Source organism: Gobius niger (assembly GCF_951799975.1).
Source record: "Gobius niger genome assembly, chromosome: 4".
Classification (NCBI taxonomy): domain Eukaryota; kingdom Metazoa; phylum Chordata; class Actinopteri; order Gobiiformes; family Gobiidae; genus Gobius; species Gobius niger.
This window is the reverse complement of record NC_136855.1, coordinates 35,286,693-35,306,772: the sequence shown is the minus strand read 5'-3', so window position 1 is coordinate 35,306,772 and position 20,080 is coordinate 35,286,693. Positions and strand designations below refer to the sequence as shown.

Genomic DNA, 20,080 nt, shown 5'->3' with positions numbered 1-20,080 from the left:
ATAAAGCTTGTATTTCAATATTATTTTTTGGGTAAAATTCAACGTGGTGTGGCTCTAAACTTGGCTTGAAATGGGAAATTTGAGGCCTTTTTTTCATCAAAAACATATAATGACAAAAAACTCGTAATACATTTTTTTTTGCTCATATTTATGTCAGTGATGTACAGCAAAAGTTTCGAATTGATATCTCTAAATTAAAAAAGTTACCCTGTAGTGTCTCGCCTTAATCAGTCAATAAGACTAAAAACGTACTTATTTAGACAGGTCTTCCATTACGCCTAATTTTGTTTTTATATTTTATTTCATTTAAAGGCGCATTATGCAACTTTATATGCGAAAAATGAAATTGATATTTGTGTGTATTATATGTCCCGAACGCCAGAAGCTGTGCATGTGGACCAGGTCGTCGAGGCACCTGCCTCTGACTGCCACCCAGTCCTCTCCGCACCCGACCCCTACGGATCCCTCTGCGGGTGGTGGGTCCACAGGAGGGCGGGCCCCCGTCGTCCCTTCGGGCTGTGCCCGGCCGGGCCCCGTGGGCAAAGACCCGGCCACCAGACGCTCGCGTTCGGGCCCCAACCCCAGGTCTGGCTCCAGGGTGGGGCCCCGGCTGCGCCATGCCGGGCGACGTCTCGGTCCTTGTATGTCGTACGTCCATAGAAGTCTTTTGAACTGCTCTTCGTCTGACCCGTCACCTCGGACCTGTTTGCCATGGGAGACCCTACCAGGGGCATAAAGCCCCAGACAACATAGCTCCTCGGATCATTCGGGCACTCAAACAACCCCACCACGTTAAGGTAGCAGTTCACGGGGTTGGGTTGGACAAGATCGCGAATACAAGCGGCCGAAATGAGTTTCCTTCGCAGGGTGGCTGGGCGAACCCTTCGAGATCGGGTGAGGAGCTCAGTTACCCGGGAGGAGCTCGGAGTAGAGTCGCTGCTCCTTCACGTCGAAAGGAGCCAGCTGAGGTGGCTCGGGCATCTGTTCCGGATGCCTCCTAGTCGCCTCCCGCGGGAGGTGTTCCAGGCATGTCCTAGTGGGACAAGGCCTCGTGGAAGACCCAGGACACGGTGGTGGGACTATGTCTCCGAGCTGGCCTGGTGTCGCCTCGGGGTCAGAACAGCTGGAGGAAGTGTGTGTGGATCGGGAAGTTTGGACATCTCTGCTGAGACTGCTGCCCCCGCGACCCGGCCCCGGATAAAGCGGAAGAAAATGGATGGATGGATGGATATATGACCTTGTAGTGACCCAGCGGCTGTACGAGTTGTCAGCATGGCGTATTTCAATTGTTTTGTAAGTTTTCTGGTAAGCAGAGAAAATCTTCCAAACAATTGATCCTGGAAAATATGCCATTCTGACCACTCATACAACCACTGGGTCACTAAGGTGAAACATGCACGAATATCAACTTTTTTCATTAATTCCGTAAATATAAATGTTTTCTTTCTATATACAGACGGCATCTCATCATAGAAGGGGGCATGGCTTCACCAAGGGGATAATACAATCTTTAGAGAAACACAATTTTCCACTCTTTTAGCCATTTTCTGGTGGAATATGAACTCTTTCATCACACTTAATAAAGTCAAGTGTAAATCGGACCCATATGGATATTTTACAAAGCAGATTGTTCAGTAGAAGTGAAAAACGGCAGACGTAGCTCGTGCTAGCCACCGTTAGCATTAGCACCATCACGTTAGCATTCTCCATTATTTGTGTAACCTATCAGTTAACATAAATCAGTTACAACACGAATGCAAAGCCGTTTTTAGGCCGTGCAGAGAAACGGTGCAGTGTCAACCTGTTGGAAATTTTACACAAGTCAATCTATCTATCTCTAGTGTCAATACGAAGGAAGTGCCGATCTGTGGCAAAAAGAGGCAAATGTGGGCGAGGCGTAATAAGGTGAATACAACCTGCTCTGGAACTACAGGTGTAAATTAGCATGTTGTGCTATAACCTGGCACCAAGCATTTTTTCTGCCTGGTCAACATGTTGTCAAATAAAAGCATGCTGTATCTTAAAGCTTGTAGGGAGAACATGCAAACACAACACAGAAAAGCCCAACCAGGCCCTGGACAAACGGGCTGCTTTTGCTGGATAACTGGACCTATAGTGCAATAACAGTTTCTGATTCTTATTTAGCTAAAGATGTGCTTTTAAAATTCACTTATATTGATGATCATTGCTTATTTTATTGGGACGAATGGGGTAGAGATTGAGTATACTTCAGAGAGCCCTGTGTATTTCGTTGTAAAATCTATCCAAATTAAAGCCATTGTCTGCTTAAGTTAGACCTGCAGTTTGGCCATAAACACAAGATAGCATTGCACACCGCAAGTTCAAGAATAGGATGGATATCAGGCCTAAACTTGGACTAACAAAGGAGAAGGATCAGACAAATAGCTATCAGCACCGGAGGGGCTAATAGAGTCAGCCCGGGAGGGACAGTCTGCTGTGAAAATTGGAGATTTCACAACACACATTAGGGTTAGGAACGAATATGGCTAAGATTAGGCATATCTTTTCAGAGAAGCAGATATAGCCAGAGGGAAACCTATCAGGAGAACATGCAAACACACTTAAAAGCCCAACCGGGCCCTGGACTAATGGGCTGCTTTTGCTGGATCACACCTAAAACTGCAGACACATGCTTTTAAACTGTTTTTTGTATTGGCATTATATACTCTGTATCAGGGACCCACGCTGGGGACCAGATCCGGATCTTCGAGGGCTTAAGTCCGGATCCCAAAGCATTTCATCCTCTCAGTAGTACACTTAATGGAGCGGAAGGTAAAGTTTGTTGACCATAGCAGATTCAGCGGGATATAAATAAAGTTTATATTAGCCTAGAGATCATGGTTTTCAAAATGTATAGCCTATATTCATGAATCAGATTTTGAAGCAAGCTGAATTGCAAACCAATCAATGCTGTCTATCATTATCAACTCATGAACAAGGATAATATCTCATTGGCTACTCTTTTTTTCTGTGAAGTTAGGGACTATCCGTGTGTCAGACCAATGCGCCCTCTTGTGGTTGAGTTATGAACTATCATGTTTGGAACCGAAAAGTAGAAAAAAAGGCTAATCTTCACAAAATAAAAGGAAAGCGCCCAAACGACTAGAGGAGAAGCCATACGGAGAAGCCTCTCACAAAACTATAACTAGCTTGCTGAGTTAAACAGTTAGCGCTGTGTTTGTACAACGTTGTTTTGAGCCATTCTCACGCAATGCATTATGGGTACAAGACTTAAACTGTGTAAAACAGAAAAGTACACGCAAATTAAATAATGTTTAAACCGTCAAATTGGTGTACAGTCATTAATCTGTCGTATTTCGGACTTACTTATTACATTCAAAACATTGATAAAGCAACTGTTACTGCGTTGCTGCTCGATCTGCGGGGCTAACCAATTTGCCCGGTCTATTCATTTTCCTCTTAAATAAACATTTAATTTGTCCTCCTTTCGATGGGTCCAAGTTGTTAACTACGTACATGTTATTGTGTCAAGCTATGATGGTTTATGAAGTTGTTTTTATGTTTTTATGCGATATCTGCCGCCATTTCAGCGCATGCGCAAAATGTGTTGTGGTTTCCTTCCTGTTTGAGCAGCGTCAGACGTAACCCTGACCGAGCAACACAGCCCGACTGAGCCGTATATAAGACGGTGCTCACGCTCTTTTCTCTTGTGTTGTATGAAAGGAGAGAAGGTTAGCACTCCCCTTGACAAGGATGGAAATGGCCCCCTGGGGCCTGCAACACGCATACGGTTAAGGCACTGCCACTTACTTCGTGGCATCTCTAACCAAGTTTTTTGAGCCACTAAATTTTCAGAGGCGTTTGTGAAAGAGAAAGTAGGTTCACCTCGCAGTTTGCTTATTTTCTGACATTTCAACGGGATAAGGTCTAATCGTGTTAAACGTGCCCCTCCTTTCATTCATACTGTTAAATTGTGTTAGTCATGTTTATTTTGCAAACAACCAACTTATGTGTACTCTGCTTTGTAAGTTGAATGTGATATATTTTGTAAATTTGGATATAGGCTTAAAGGGACTATATGGAGTTTAAAAATGTTAAAACTAAATATTTTCATCCCCCTACATGTTCCAGCCACGTCCTAATGTGGACCTAATGTAACAACTGCCTCTAAAATCCAGCAGTCACTCAAAAAGTTGTTGCTGCAGTTACGCATAAGACCTGAGGTGGCAGTAGTGAGCATACAATGACTTGCATCTAGTCTCTAATAATTCCTATTTATCACATTTTCAAGAATAATCCTGCCCCTTTTCACTGACAATGGCAACAAAAAGCAGAGATTCAGATGTAGCTGCCGCGGTCGAAAAGATGGTCTCTCAAACTGATGGTTCACATTGTTTTTAATTTAGCCTTGCCTTGCATGTGAACACACCGTAAGAGCTACAATACAAACAGAAAACAATACAATCAGTAACTCATACAGCATGTAATTTACCTTAAACCTTTTTAACCATGTGACAATCTCTATTTTGAGTGCTATAATTATGTAAATTCTATTTATAATCATTAAACATCCAAACCTGGTCCTTTAACCTTATATCTGTACCATGAAAGAATAATCATTGCCTTTTTACAATACATTGCGTCACTCATGGCTTTAACCGAAGAGCGTTGGCACCCTCTAGTGGGTAAAAGTTACCGTTACGCAACAGTTATAAATATAAACTCCGCAAAAACGATTAAAATATAAAATGTCATGACAAGACACTAATACCAACCTTGTTCCCTCATCAACCGGGCGCTAGGGAACCGTAAGCATTAAAGCAATAAATCTTAAATAAATCTTTTGTCCATCTTTTTACAGGACGCGCACCTTTCTCCGCCTATAACGTTAGCAGCAGGACTTCCCTCTGCGTTGCCATAGTTACATCCGCACGCTGAGCCTTCTCTAAGCTCTTTCAAAATAAAAGCGTATGAATTATAATGCAACAAAATAGGCTATATGCACAGTTTCCCCACGTGACGTCTTCCTGGACAGTCAGCCAGACGCAGCACTTCCTGTCGCTGGTCGTTTACGTTCACAATTAGCAGGTTCCCACACAAAAATAGCGATAGCTCAGGATCTGGTTAAGGACAACGAGTTACTGATGGACAGTCACAGCAACGTATTACAAACATCATGTTCGCTGTGAATCCAGCACCCAAAGGAAACGCCAGCTGTCGTAAGGTAGGAGCTTTTATCTTAGAGCTAAAGGCTAGTGTTGAAAAATGATAATATAACATGTAAACAAGTAAATATTATTTAAACTACTAATAGGACGATTCTTTTTTGCGCAGGCTCGTTCAAAACTTTGCGCTAGTTTTATTTTTTATTTTGTTAGCCGCGTTAGCTTCAAGACAAAAACATCCACCGTTATGAACACGGAGGTTTCCTCCAGTGAAGTCGTTGCGTCTCACGTAATATTTTTTAACCTGCTCCAGCCACATCCGAACTTTTACTCGCTGTCCTTTACCAAATCTTAAGCTATTGCTTCATTTCTGTGGGACCTGCTAATTTTTAATGGGAAGAGATGACAGACAGGAAGGACAGCCTCTGGCTGACTGTCCAGGCGGAAATCACGTGGGGTCACTGTGCATATAGCCCATAACACCTTAGAAGCAATTTACAAAATGGGGGAAATATTATTACGGTCATTTACACTCCCACCAAATCATTAGAGCTAGCTGAACCAATGGTATTAAGAATGATTTCCTAATGAAGAAATGACTTGTAACCCTTTAAAGAGTCTCTAATAGAAGAACCAATTTCTGCACTGGGCGTTCTACAATAGAAGGTTTTCCAGAACATTGTGCCTTTTCACTCTTCTTTTCTCCAAAGCGAAGCTTTGCCTTTCTTACTAGTCCATCCTTATCGACTACTGTTTCAATTACTCGCGCTAATCTCCATTCATTGCGCGGTAGATCATCCATCTTCTCCATGACAACATCTCCAACTTTTAAGTTTCTCCTTGGAGTGTGCCATTTCTGTCTTGTAGCAATGCTGGAAAGATACTCCTTTTTCCAACGAGACCAAAACTGTTCTGATAAATACTGCACCTGCCGCCATCTTTTACGTGCATAAATGTCCTCTCTGATGAATTTACCTGGAGGGGGCAGGGCTGCCTTTGACTTCATAGTAAGCAGGTGATTTGGGGTCAATGGCTCTGGGCTGTTTGGGTCACTTAAGTTGTCCACTGTAAGAGGCCTGCTGTTCACGATCGCCATTGCCTCATAAAAGAATGTCCGTAGGGATGCGTCGTCTATTCTGCCTGATGAAAGGGAAGCTGTTGAGCGCAGAATGTTTCGAATTGTCCTGATCTGTCTTTCCCATACACCTCCTGTATGACTTGAATGAGGCGTGTGCATTTTGAAATCACACTGATTCTCAGCAAGAAATGTGGCTATGCGTTTGGAGTCCACTTGCTTTAAAGCTTCTTGAAGTTCGTTTTTAGCTCCGACAAAGTTACTTCCTTGATCACACCTTATCTCAGTGACTGCTCCTCTTATGGCTATAAAGCAGCGGAGTGCATTGATAAAGGCGTCTGTAGTCATGTCATCCAACATTTCTATGTGAACTGCTCTGCAGCAAAGGCATGTAAAAAGAAGTCCATAGCGCTTCTGCACTTTGCGAGCTTGTTTGGTAAGAAAGGGACCGAAACAGTCCATTCCACAAAATGTGAATGGTGGCGTTGGATCTAAACGTTGCGTTGGCAGATCAGACATTTTCTGTTCTTCTGTATTTCTCCTGAGTCTGCGACACTTTACACATTGGTGCACAAAGTTTGCCACGGCTTTGTTGATGCCTGGGATCCAAAATCCATTTGATCTGATCTCATTGATTGTCAGTCCTTTTCCTTGGTGTTGCACTTTACTGTGGAAATGAGCTATTATCAGCTGAGTGACATGGTGACCTTTGGGAACTATCACTGGGTGTTTTAATGTGGAGGAGAATGATGCATTTTTGAGCCTTCCTCCCACCTTAAGGAGTCCATCACTATCAAGGAATGTGTCCATTTGAAACAACTGACCTTTGTGAGGAAGTGCCTTTCCGTCTTTGAGCATCTTGATCTCCTTGGCATATTCACATGCTTGTATGTCCTTTAGAATAACACTTTGTGCGTTTTGTCTTTCTTGTACTGTACTGTGACCTGTTGTTTTGTTTTTCTTGGCAAAGCGAACGAGCCGAGCTATGGCTTGAGTGGCTTTGTACCATGAAGAAAACTTTGTTAACTTGTCCGATAAACCTTTGTGTTCTGTTTTGAGCGTGTTCAGCACATGTACCCTTTTTACCTCTGGATCACCGAGAGGAACATTTGTGTCAATGTCAGCAGCTGGAGGTAATTCTCTGTCCCATAGGAACTGTGGCCCTTTGAACCAGTCTGATGTGATGAGCTCACTTGCACTTGAACCTCTGGAGGCTATGTCCGCAGGATTTTGCTCAGAAGGGACATATCTCCACTGCTGGGGTGAGCTGTAAAGCCTTATCTTTTGAACTCTGTTGGAGACAAATGTGTGAAAACGACGTGCTTCGTTACTGATGTAGCCTAAAACTACTTTAGAGTCCGTCCAGAAATACTCATCTACCTGAGACAGTCCAAGCTCATCCTTTAGCATGGTACTTACAGTAATGGAGACAACAGCAGCTGTAAGTTCGAGTCTTGGTATTGTTGTTACCTTAATAGGAGCAACTCTGGTCTTCGCTGTAACTAAAGCACAATGCACATTGTCATCTTTGTTTACATGTCTCAAATATGAACATTGACCGTAACCATAGGAGCTTGCGTCAGAAAAATGATGCAATTCTGTTTTTACTACTTGGCCAAAGTCTTTGGGAACATAACAGCGTGGTATTGTGATTTTCTGTAAGTTCTCGAAATCACTTTTCCAGTTATTCCACACTGGCCTTAATTCACTGGGAAGGGGATCATCCCAGTTTGTTCCCTGTTTGCAAGTCTCTTGAAGCACTCTTTTGCCTGTGAGCACGAAGGGGGAGATGAATCCCAGCGGGTCGTACAGAGATGCAACCATAGACAGGATGCCACGCCTTGTAGCAGGTTGGTCGTTGGAGTGAAAGCGAAACCTGAGTGTGTCTGATTCAATGTGCCAATGAATGCCTAGCGCTCTCTCAAGTTTAGAGTCATTAAAGGCTAGGTCACATGCAAGCTGTGGTGTGGCACGTTCGGATGCAGGAATGCTTTCTAAAACTGTTTTGTTGTTACTTACAAACTTGTGCAGTCGGAGGCCACTTAATGCGCAGAGTTTCTGAGCCTCCTGTGCAAGCTGAATAGCTTCCTTGATGCTTGCTGTACTCGTTACCCCGTCATCCACGTAGAAATCTTTCATTATGAACTGTGAAGCGAGGGGAAACTGTGTCTCGTTTTCTTTAGCAAGATGCTTTAAGCCGTAATTGGCACACCCTGGCGAGGACGTGGCGCCGAATAGGTGCACTTTCATTCGGAACTCTTGTGGCTCAGTACTCAGGTTGCCATTTTTCCACCACAGAAAGGTTAAATAGTCTCTGTCTGCTTCATACACATGAAATTGGTGGAACATTTTTTCAATGTCACACAACAATGCAACCTGATGCCTTCTAAATCTGATGAGAACGCCGTTGAGATTGTTCAGCAAGTCTGGGCCAGACAGCAAATGATCATTGAGACTGTTACCTTTGTATTTTGCTGAGGCGTCAAAGACCACTCTGAGTTTATCTGGTTTTTGGGGATGATATATCCCATGGTGGGGAATATACCACCTTTCTCCTTCCTTTGCTTCACTGTGGACTTCCTCAGCATCTCCCTTTTCTATGACTTCACTCATAAACTTTACGTACTGCTCTTTGTACCTTTGGTCCTTTGACAGCTTGTTTTTGAGGCTTTGAAGTCGCACAGTGGCCATTTGCCTATAGTCCGGTAGGTGCGGTCTCTCCTTAAATGGAAGTGGCATTTCATAATGTCCTTCTGTATTTTTGTAAATGCCTTCCTTTAACGTGTTGAGAAAGAGAATGTCATCTTGAGACACTGACCTGTTATCCTTGTTATCATCCTTGAAGTCAGACTCGAGAACCTTGAGTGCATCTGCTGGAGTCACTAGGGGGAGCTCTTTGACTGTGACTCTGTGACACACTGTAGACATGCTTAAAGAGTCGTTGTGAGATGATGTGGGGCCTACAATACTCCAACCCAATGCTGTAAGGACTGCGTAGGGTTCATTCTCTCCTCCTAAGATTACTTGCCTTGGAGCCAGCGCCTTTGAGCAACTATAGCCGATTAATAAGCCAACTTCACACTCAAACTGTGGTGGAATCTCATTCACTATTACCTTGAGATGATTCCATTGCCTTGCCGTTTCACAGGTAGGAATGTGGGAGCGGTTCACTGGTATACAGTCTTTAGTGTATGCAGGAGGGAGTTTGATCATTTCTGAGGAGTTGTAGCCTCTCACTTTGAGACCTGAGACACGTTCACTAGGCACAACTGCATCTTTACCAAGCATTGTAGTGAGCTTTAACTTGATTGGGGTGGACTTAGCTTTGAGATGATGAGTCACATCTTGGTCAATGAACACTGTGTCACTTTGGGTGTCTAAGAGTGCATAAACAAGCTTTTCCGTAGCTGGATGTTGCTCTGAAGAAACCCATACTGGTACTATCATTGCAGTGTTGACACATTGATCGTTGGTTTCTGCGTTGAGAGACAGGGTAGTTGCAGCCTGTTCTGTATTGTTCTGAGTTGTGTTAGTAGCTGATTTGTCTTTGTTATAGCTGAAGTCGTGCAGACAAGTAGGGTGCTTTTTCTTGCACATTTCACATACGAGCCTGTAACGACAGTCCTTTGCACTGTGTCCGGGTTTGAGACAGCCATAACACAGTTTATTCTCTTTTATGTATTTCCTTTCTTCAAGTGATTTGCCTTTGAACTGCGGGCAACTGTGAAGTTTGTGTCCATTGTCTTGACAGAGCATGCATGGTGGTTTAACATTTGACTTTTGTTTTGTATTTTCAGTCTCTGTTACAGCTTGTGTGTGGAGAACATTGGAGGTGGGTCTTTTCTCCTTTTGAGAATCTTTACCTGTGGTCGTGGTGAAGTCTCTGGAGTGGAGTGCTTGAAACGATGTAATCGGGTTGCACACAATCCTTGCTTCAGAGGACATGAATGCGACAAAGTCCCTTAAGCTTGGAAACTTCCCACTTTCATCCATGAACCGAGTAGCTTGACGATTCCACCTTGCAGCTGCCCAGTCTGGTAACTTTTGGACAAGTTTTTGGTTCTCCTCACAATCGTTGAGAATGGTTAAGCCTTCGACGTGGGGCATGGCCTCATAACATGTTTGAATGAAGTCAGCAAATTCCCTAAATCCTGTAGAGTCCTTTGTATGTATCTTTGGCCATTTTGCCAGCCTTTCTCTGAACGCTTTCTGTACGACGAATGGATGTCCATACCTTTCACCGAGTCGTTCCCATGCGTCCTTGTATGCATCGCTGTCATTTCTGTAGAAGATGCCATCGAGTGTCTTTCGAGCTGCACCTCCTATGTATTTCTTCAGGTAGTGTAGTTTGTCAGCGGGTGAAATGTTCTTGTTATCAATGAGTGCAGTAAATGAAGCTTTCCACTCAATGAAATGTAGTGGGTCACCCGTGAATGTGGAGGGCTCTGGCATTGGCAATCTGTTCATGGCAATACTGTCCTGTACTGCTTGAGCTAAGAAAAGTGCGTCTGCTTGCAGAGGTGAGGAGGACTTCACATTACTGTTTGGAGATTGAATGGGAGCAGAAACTGTTGGGAGCTGCTGAGATACTTTCCTAATGCTTACATTTTGGACACTACTCTCACTCTCTATCTCTTGATCATAAGTCATTAGTCTAGCTCGTGCAGACTTTACATCCTTTTCTGCCTTGAGCCTTTCTAACTCACGCTGCAACTGATCAATCTTTTCCCTTTGTTTTTCCTCTTCAATTGCAATTTCATACTCTGCTTCCTTGGCTGCTAACTCTGCTGCAGCTTCTACTCTTTTTGCAATGACAACTGATGCCTCAGAGTCTGACTTACTGACTGACGAGTGTTTACTTGAGTGTGAGACTGAGGAACTGTAAATGGATTTAGCGTAGTCTGGTCCACGAAGCTCACGAAGACGTATTTTGACTTGGACACTATCATAGTCATCCATGCCTGATAGCCTTTCATGTGAAACTTTAATAATGTCTCTGGTGACAGCTTCACATGTGTCTACAAATCGCCTTGTATCACTGGATGGAGTAATGTGATCTCTTATTTCTGTGTACAAATTAATGACACTGTCTCTTTCCTTCTCTATGATGTTCATTAGTGATATAATTTCACTGTTTGATATGTCTCCCTTTAATTGCTCTCGCATTGTACGTACTTCTTTTTTCCATTGATCATAAACATGAAGAAGCCGTTTTTCCTTTCTAAACGCTACCTCCTCCTGATACACTTGCATCCTTTCTGTGGGCCTCCTTTGACGAGAAGAGTGTGGAAGCTCCTCTTCCGCTGTGGCCTGAAGATCCTCGGTGTGATCCGTTTCATCTTCAGATTTCGACATGTTGAGGACTGGAAGATGCCTTGGACCATCGGATCCCAGATTACCTTGATTGGAGCCGTGGAGATGAAACCTTTGAGCGGCTCTCACTGTGACCTCAGCGCTGAGCGTTGGATGAGCTCTTCCTCGGCTTTGGGGGAGCTCTTCTCAGCTTGGGTCAAGCTCTTACTGTAGCTGCCGCGGTCGAAAAGATGGTCTCTCAAACTGATGGTTCACATTGTTTTTAATTTAGCCTTGCCTTGCATGTGAACACACCGTAAGAGCTACAATACAAACAGAAAACAATACAATCAGTAACTCATACAGCATGTAATTTACCTTAAACCTTTTTAACCATGTGACAATCTCTATTTTGAGTGCTATAATTATGTAAATTCTATTTATAATCATTAAACATCCAAACCTGGTCCTTTAACCTTATATCTGTACCATGAAAGAATAATCATTGCCTTTTTACAATACATTGCGTCACTCATGGCTTTAACCGAAGAGCGTTGGCACCCTCTAGTGGGTAAAAGTTACCGTTACGCAACAGTTATAAATATAAACTCCGCAAAAACGATTAAAATATAAAATGTCATGACAAGACACTAATACCAACCTTGTTCCCTCATCAACCGGGCGCTAGGGAACCGTAAGCATTAAAGCAATAAATCTTAAATAAATCCTTTGTCCATCTTTTTACAGGACGCGCACCTTTCTCCGCCTATAACGTTAGCAGCAGGACTTCCCTCTGCGTTGCCATAGTTACATCCGCACGCTGAGCCTTCTCTAAGCTCTTTCAAAATAAAAGCGTATGAATTATAATGCAACAAAATAACACCTTAGAAGCAATTTACAAAATGGGGGAAATATTATTACGGTCATTTACATCAGATGATTGTCTTGCATTCTGTAGGCATGTTTTGCTCGTTTGTAGGGATTCCATATGTGCATTAAAACTAATTTAACCCAGATTTACACAACAAACGATTTGTATCACTTTTTATACATGATTTAAAGGAGGTTTGCCTGATTTTACTTTGAGAAATGGAATAAAATGTATTTTGTCCTCCTTTAGTATATTGTAAACTCAAACGATTGTGGAGAATCAACATACATGAAATTATAAAATGTATGAATTTATGAACTTTTTGGCTATTTTTCTAACATATTTGTTAAAGTGAAACTAAAAAAAAGTGACCCTGCAAGTTGTGGAATGTGCTTATAAACATGTCCCTGTAAAGAATGTGGATGCTACAAATATATTAGGAAAGTAACAAATGAGTTTTGACCACAACTAACATTGTAATTTGGTGGCTTCCCCTTTGATGTGCACAAATCTACTTTAAAATATTTCACCTTCCAAGTACCACCAGTTCCCCGAACATCAAAGAGCACCCTCGTCCATAAATGAATTTTGTCATCGATTTCCTGAGGACTTTGTCTAGTTCTTTCCTGCCATAGTTCCTGTAACAATGATCCAGTAGATGGCAGCATTAGACTATGAATAATGGCTTCTGCTTCTGATTTGATTATTAGGGCACTCATCGAAAAAGAAAAAAAAACTTGCAGATGCTGATGCACAAAAATATATGTTTATTAATATAGACATGTGACCTTATGGAAAATCAACATAATTTTCTGCTCAGACAGTTAAAGCAGACATTTGTGTGGAAAAACCACCAGGACACTTTCCCTCTCAGTCCGGTCCTCTTTGGTATTCCACGGAAAAAAAGACGAAATATATTTGTGTACAGTATGGTCATAATGACCCCCAGACCCCGGGGGAAGCTTCCGCAGTTTCCACGTTACAGGATGAGCCGCTGTCCCAGGATCTTGCGGTTGATCTCGGCCAGTGCCACCGAAAACACAAAGGCCTTTTCATCGGACAGGCTGGCGTACATGTCCACCTCTTTTTCTTGTTTCTCTGTCAACGTAAAAAGAGATTATTTCACTGTGTCAGTCGATGTGTTCTTGTTTGGCTGCATTCTCAACAGAGAGGCCTATCTTACTGAGGAATTCAAGCATAGCAGGAAGAATAAGTAGTACAGATTTATTTCCATTTCAGTAGCCCACTAGAGTGTAGACCAATACAATATTACGGATTAGTTTGATATCTAAATTAGAGACTATAAGTAAGTAAAGCCCAATAAATTAAAATATCTGGGCATTCCTTGATTCTGACGGCAGTTTCGTTATCAGCCAAATAACTTCTTCCAGGCCCAAGGTTGTTTACCGTGACACCAAACAGTGCACTGGTGTTGATTGTTAAAGCCAGACTCTCGTTCAGTTAAACAGGAATTCTCAGATGTCTATCTACCTGGATGTCTAAAAAATCGTAAGTCGAGTCGAGTCACGAGTCCCGGAAACTAGTGATGGGACTTATGGCTCTTTGAAGGGAGACGTTCACTTGAAAGAGCCGATAAAAAGACCGGCTCCTTTGAATGATAAGGTTTTTTTTAACCACTTAACTGCCACTTTAGGATTGGGGTTAACAATTATTTACATCCAAATCTGAAAGCGTTGACTGGGGAGCTTACAGCCTATATGCCAGTGTGATAACTAATTTGAAAACCAAGACCTTCTAGTTTCTAAAAAATATGTGAGAGATCTATGTGAGTGAAATATAACTTACATTACATTTGCCGTTCTTAAAGCAGTACTAAGTAACTCTTCCCCCTAGAGGCCATAAGCGCAACTGCAGGTGTCGTAGCAAGTTACGATTTTTTAACTTATTAATTGTCTTGGAGAGTAAATACTACGCTGACAGGAAAGGCGAAGGGAGAGAGGGATACTGTGCATCCAATTATACAATGGAAATATATTTTTTCACTCAAACTTGGCTGTAAATACTGTTTAAAGTGACGTTAGCCCGCAGTTAGCTTTGTCCGTTAGCATGTTAGCTTCTTCGTGATTCCATTAGTGTGTATTGCTTTCTCCGGACCAGTGGCAGTCAAGTTGCAAACATGGTTTTCTGGCCAGAGACACCAGGGGGAGATGAAAGACCCTCCAATCATCCCATAAACACTTGTATTACCCCCAGAGGGACTACGAAAAGGATTTATTAAGGTAAACACGTTACTTAGTACTGCTTTAACCGTAATTATACCAAGGGTTACCTAACCCTAACCCGAGCCCTCTGATCAGGGTGGGACAGCAGGAAACAGGTTAAAGAAAGTAAATACCTTATGGATGGACTTTATTTGAATGAAAATGTCACTATTTTACATAATATAACATCGATATTTCCCTCTATGGAGTTTGTTATCACAAAAAACAAGCACATGACCCGATTGAGCTTCTATTGCTCTCATTCACGCAACTTTTTCTCTGCCCCTCTCTCTTAGTCGCGCAGGAGGGGAGAAAAAAACGTATGAAAGTGAAAGAGAATTGTCTAGCTTCAACGCGATCCCCTCTGTAACCGGAGTTTATGGCTCGTCTGCTCCTAAATAGTTTATTATTTCATTAGGACTTTTATTTCTCAAACTCGTTGCTTTGTGAGTGCTCACTTTGACTATTACTATCAATGGACTGCAGCAGCGGCGGAGATGGTCGGGGCGGACTGAGGAGGAGGCAGTGGGCGGTGATGTCGCCAAGGGTGGAGTAGAGCCGAGCGAACAGGCGGAAGACGTGGAATACTATACTCGTCTCTGCGCCCCACTCTAGCAGTGACTCGCAAAATAAGCATAAACAACCAAAGTGACACCCCTGCCCCGAGGAGGAAAAAAAAAAAAAAAAAAAGTTGAAGAGCCGTTCAAAAGACTCGATTCGTTCACGATCGACACATCACTACTGGAAATGATGTTATGACAAAAAAGTTGATTTTGCCCGATGTATCCCTTTTAAAGCAGTACTAAGTAACTCTTCCCCCTAGAGGCCATAACCGCAACTGCAGGTGTCGTTGCAAGTTACGTTTTTTTAACTTATTAAATGTCTTGGAGAGTAAATACTACGCTGACAGAAAAGGCAAAGGGAGAGAGGGTTACTGTACATCCAATTATACAGTGTAATTTGTTTTTTTCTCACACAAACCTGGCTGTAAATACTGTTTAAAGTGACGTTAGCCCGCAGCTAGCTTTGCCCGTTAGCATGTTAGCTTCTTCTTCGTAATTCCATTAGTGTGTATTGGTTACTCCGGACCGGTGGCAGTCATGTTGCAAACATGGTTATCTGGCCAGAGACACCAGGGGGAGATGAAAGACCCTCCAATCATCCCATAAACACTTGTATTACCCCCACAGGGACTACGGAGAGGATTTATTAAGGTAAACACGTTACTTAGTACTGCTTTAACAGGGATTGGCACTAATAGGTTTGCATGAGCTTTAAAAAAAACAACAACACAAATCCGCACCTCTGTCGTCTTCCACTTTCTTGAGGCCGACCGTTTTGGGCCGGCCCCGCCCCCTGCGGATGGTTTCTCCCTGACAGCTGGGCCGTCCTTTCCTCCTGTTCTCCATGTCACTGGGCAGCGACTCGATGCGGTCTTTGCGGATGCGCTCGGTCCTCCGCCTCTTGGACTCCAAATTGTCTTTACATTGAAAAGAAAAAAAAAAAAAGGTCAAAACACTGTCATATCATAAAATGCACAGTCGATTTCAGTGCGTCTAGAATTAAACTTTGTAGTGAAAAGTCCAACCTGCCAGTCCCGGGGAGCGCTCATTTAACCTGGCCGTCAGCAGTTTGCGGCTGATGAAGACGAACCCGCACGGGCACGACTTGCAGGCCACCGGAATCTAGAAAAGGTTTAATACTTGTTAAAACATCTCGCATTAGGTCATGAAGAAAGGAGGGGGGTCGATTCAGTGTTAAAAACTTCTATCACACTGACTTTGATAATTCTTCAAAGCTTTCGCTAAAGAAACAGGCTTGTTTCGTGGGTTACTATATGACGGGGGGAGGCAAGTTTGAGTCGTGGGGGCTGATTTCCCTCACTGCCAAAACACCAAGGGCTGAACCTCACCATTGTAGCCTAAACCAGTGTTTTTCAACCACTGTGCCGTGAGATATTGTCTGGTGTGCCTTGGGGAATAATCCAATCTCACCTAGTTGTTTTTTTGTTTTTTTACAAATGCATTATTATCCACAAATAATGTACCGTTTTCGAGTGTCTATGCTGTCTAGTGATCGGCAGAGTAACCATATTATACTCCTCCATATCAGGTAGTTAATTTCTTTGAGACAAGAGAATTAGTGATGTATTGAGGCATTGTGGCTAGTGAGACTATACGGTGTTCCTAGCCAAGACACTTTGATGAGAACATTTTCTGCTGGTGGTGTGCCTTGTGATTATTTCAATGAAAAAAATGTGCCTTGGCTCAACAAAGGTTGAAAAACACTGGTCTAAAGTAAATAACTTTGTTTTAGTGGTTCTCAAGTGGTTTGGCTTTGTCGCCCACCATTACCCCAGGATGACAAGCCACGACGCCAATAAAACTGTTTGCCATATATCGTTCTACAAAATATTGTATATTCCTAGGCCTGTCACGATAACAAATTTGAAGTTCGATATATCGAGGCAGGAAAGTATCACGATAAACGATATTATTGACTAACGATACTAGATACTGTCAACTCTCAGGCATAAAAATAACATTAAATCTATGTTCTAAAAGTGCATAATTATATCCTAAAATACCAAACAAGCTGAAATAAACATGAAATATAATGTAACTCGATTTGTTTCAGTTAAAATACAAAGTTTTACGAAGAAAAAATAGGGGGGAAATGCTATTAAATGTACAGACTATAAATATCGAGCCCAAAAATGCATCATTTATCTGTCATTTATGGAAAGACAAGTCAATATAGTAGTTATCGTGTCAACCCTATATGTTCCGCACACATTTTTATTGAACAAGCGGTAGATATGCTTTTAAGAGCTCAAAACAACCCAATAACATTAATTTTTAACAGACTGGGATGGAAAATATCGAAATAAAAGTTGCGACTTTTGTGACCAAGTGGGATGTTCTACCAGGAAACTTTTAAAATACTGACACTAGTATTATTTGAAGAGCACTTTAACAGGTAGTTGATCTCTTATTGGCATAATAATATTTCTCAAATTCGTCTTGAGGGCCATAAGTTCTGTGCTGGCGGGCCGGATTTGGCACCCGGGCCTGATGTTGCCCACCCCTGCTACTGTATATGAGTTCTGATGACAGAGGAAACATTTATGTAAAGTATTGAGTGGAAATATAATCACATTTCTTCATTTGTGTTGAAATATCTGGACCAATAACTGAGCCTTTTCCTGTGCCCAACTCCCACAGTTACCCCTCAAACTGAGCCCATGTATCAACGAGAAAAAAAAGCTTGGGGACCCCTGGTGTTTGTTATTTTTTTTTCCCCACAGAAACGCACACAAGGAATTTTGCTTACCTTCATTCCTCAGAAGTTGACCTTTGAATCACAGATGGAGGTCAGAACATTAACTAATTAAGTTATGAATTTCTTGGACACTCTGAGTTGGACTGAGAGACGTTTACCATCATGCCAGTTTTTGTTCCATGTTCATAAATTAAAGCGATATTAAACATAAAACAGGTCAAAAATAAATACTTGAGAATCCTTTGCTGCAGATAAACAACTGGAACCTAAACGTCTCCCATCGCTGCTTTTGTCTTTGCACTTCAAACCGATTAGCCAAAAAAAGTTAGCATCAAAGTGACTAACTCTTTCTCACCTGTTGGTCGCACTCGGGACAGGATTTCGTGGCCATTTTGACTTTCTTTGTTTTATTTGCCGTAGCCATATCGCCGATGTGGCAACTGCTGCAGGACCCAGATCGGGCCCCACCAGCTTCAACTTAAGACGAAAATGAGCTGAAAATTGGTGACGTTGCAGGAAAATAATCCCTTTAACGAATGCGACCACATCTAAAGGCAGAGCTGTACGTTTTGCACATTTTCTGAGGTTATTTATTCCCAGAGCTCGATCGGCAGCTGCTCTCCACCACATTCATCTTCTTCGAAGCTCCGGCGAAACGAGGCGGGGCGGTGTGCTGCCTCCTAGTGGCCAGGATGGAAACAAAGGTTTTTGAGTGCGAATGACTTTTTGTATTTATTTACTCCTTTTCAGACGTGGGTAGAGTAGCAAAAATATTTACTCAAGCAAGAGTAACGTTACTTTGAAATAATTCTAATCAAGTACATGTAAAAAGTCGAAGCAAGTAGAAGCAAAAAAGTACTTGGAGAGAATGTGACTTGAGTAGTGTACTGAGTGTAAAAGTCTGATTTATGCCTCCGTTGAGACAGAAATTATGAGAGGCAAAATTTGATATGTATGATGTGCAGTGTTTATTTGTTTTAGTCCTTTGACGAAAATGTAATTCAATTTTAGTCGAGATTTAGTTGAAAAAATATCAAGTTTAGTCTAGTTTTAGACTAAAATTGCAAGTAAATTGAGTTGACTAAATCTAAGACAAATTTAGTCGACTTTGCATTTATAATATTCATTAAAATTATATTTAATCAAGGTCCTCTGCTGAACAAAGCTCAGAGCTGCTCCTTTGGCAGTGAATTTACATGATATGAGGCTCTTTCAGATTGTCAGTAGAAGTGTGGATGATTTTAGTCTCTCCTTTTCATTTTTATTTAATCTTATTTTAGGCGACTAAAATATCTGGACAGTCATAGTTTTAGTCTCATGGAAAACTTTAAATTTAGTTTTTGTCCAATTTTAGTCGTCAAAAGTATCACTGACTAAAATCAGAAGTATTTTTGTTGATGCAAAACAAAATATATGTGTTTTAGTTTTTTTAAATTGACTCACAGAGGTGCACTTAACCTTTTTTTGTAGAAATAGTAGTTAAAATATTATAATAATTCAAGGGACTTTTTTCCTTTTCTTTTTCTCTGTTATAGCAACCTGCACTGGACCAAGAACAAGTGGAAGGGAAATGTGTACAATCATTCAATTCAAAGTACAGTTAAGTCACAAGACTGGATACTTTGGGGTCTTTGTGGTGCAAGAGGATCCTATTGTATTAAAAATACACCTTCAAACCCCAGAGAGGAGATGGATTACATTTCTGTTTTCACATGAAGGCTTAATGAAGTGAATAAGTTATTTTAGCTTGCATTGTTTCCCTTCAAAATTCCGTTATTTATTTCAGTCCAAGTCCGTGGCTAATACAATCCAGTGAACACTTCGTCCTCTTTGGCGCTATCGGACTTTAAGCTCCAACATCACATCCCACACAACACAACAGTTTGTCGAGTAGTTTTATTTCCGTTACATGACAATAATTTCACTATTTAATCACTATTTATTTTTAATCTGTTTTACAAGCATGTTTAGGTCATTTATAATAAAACTGAATAGTAAATAATTCTCCAGCAAAAAACAAAAAAACAAAAAAACAAAACAAAAAAAAACCAACAGGCTGCTCTCTAACTATAGCTTTTGATGTCCGGGACACATGTTATGAGTTACAGAGTGGCGTATACATAAAGAGGAGGAAATCACATGGTAAAGGTTAGAAATGTGCAGAATACACGAGTGAGAGGCAGTGACGAAG

General features: G+C 41.7%; 1 protein-coding gene across 1 annotated transcript; it reads right to left on the bottom strand.

Annotated features, from left to right (window-relative positions):
- Positions 1-13,348: 13,348 nt before the first annotated feature.
- cUnh16orf87 (chromosome Un C16orf87 homolog) lies at positions 13,349-18,527 on the bottom strand. The gene is made up of 4 exons (XM_079554782.1): positions 18,245-18,527; positions 16,196-16,292; positions 15,911-16,087; positions 13,349-13,483 (listed from the first exon to the last, which is right to left on the bottom strand). Exons 1-4 carry the CDS (start codon positions 18,311-18,313, stop codon positions 13,365-13,367), a joined length of 462 nt encoding a protein of 153 aa, XP_079410908.1. The 5' UTR covers positions 18,314-18,527; the 3' UTR covers positions 13,349-13,364.
- Positions 18,528-20,080: the final 1,553 nt, after the last annotated feature.

What these genes read in the sequence shown, in the direction of transcription:
- cUnh16orf87 (XM_079554782.1), bottom strand. Translation starts at nt 18,313, where the DNA reads ATGGCTACGGCAAATAAAACAAAGAAAGTCAAAATGGCCACGAAATCC. An exon ending in GTCCCGAGTGCGACCAACAG is followed by an intron (nt 16,293 to 18,244) that starts GTGAGAAAGAGT and finishes AACCTTTTCTAG; the next exon opens with ATTCCGGTGGCCTGCAAGTC. An exon ending in GAAAGTGGAAGACGACAGAG is followed by an intron (nt 13,484 to 15,910) that starts GTGCGGATTTGT and finishes TTACGTTGACAG; the next exon opens with AGAAACAAGAAAAAGAGGTG.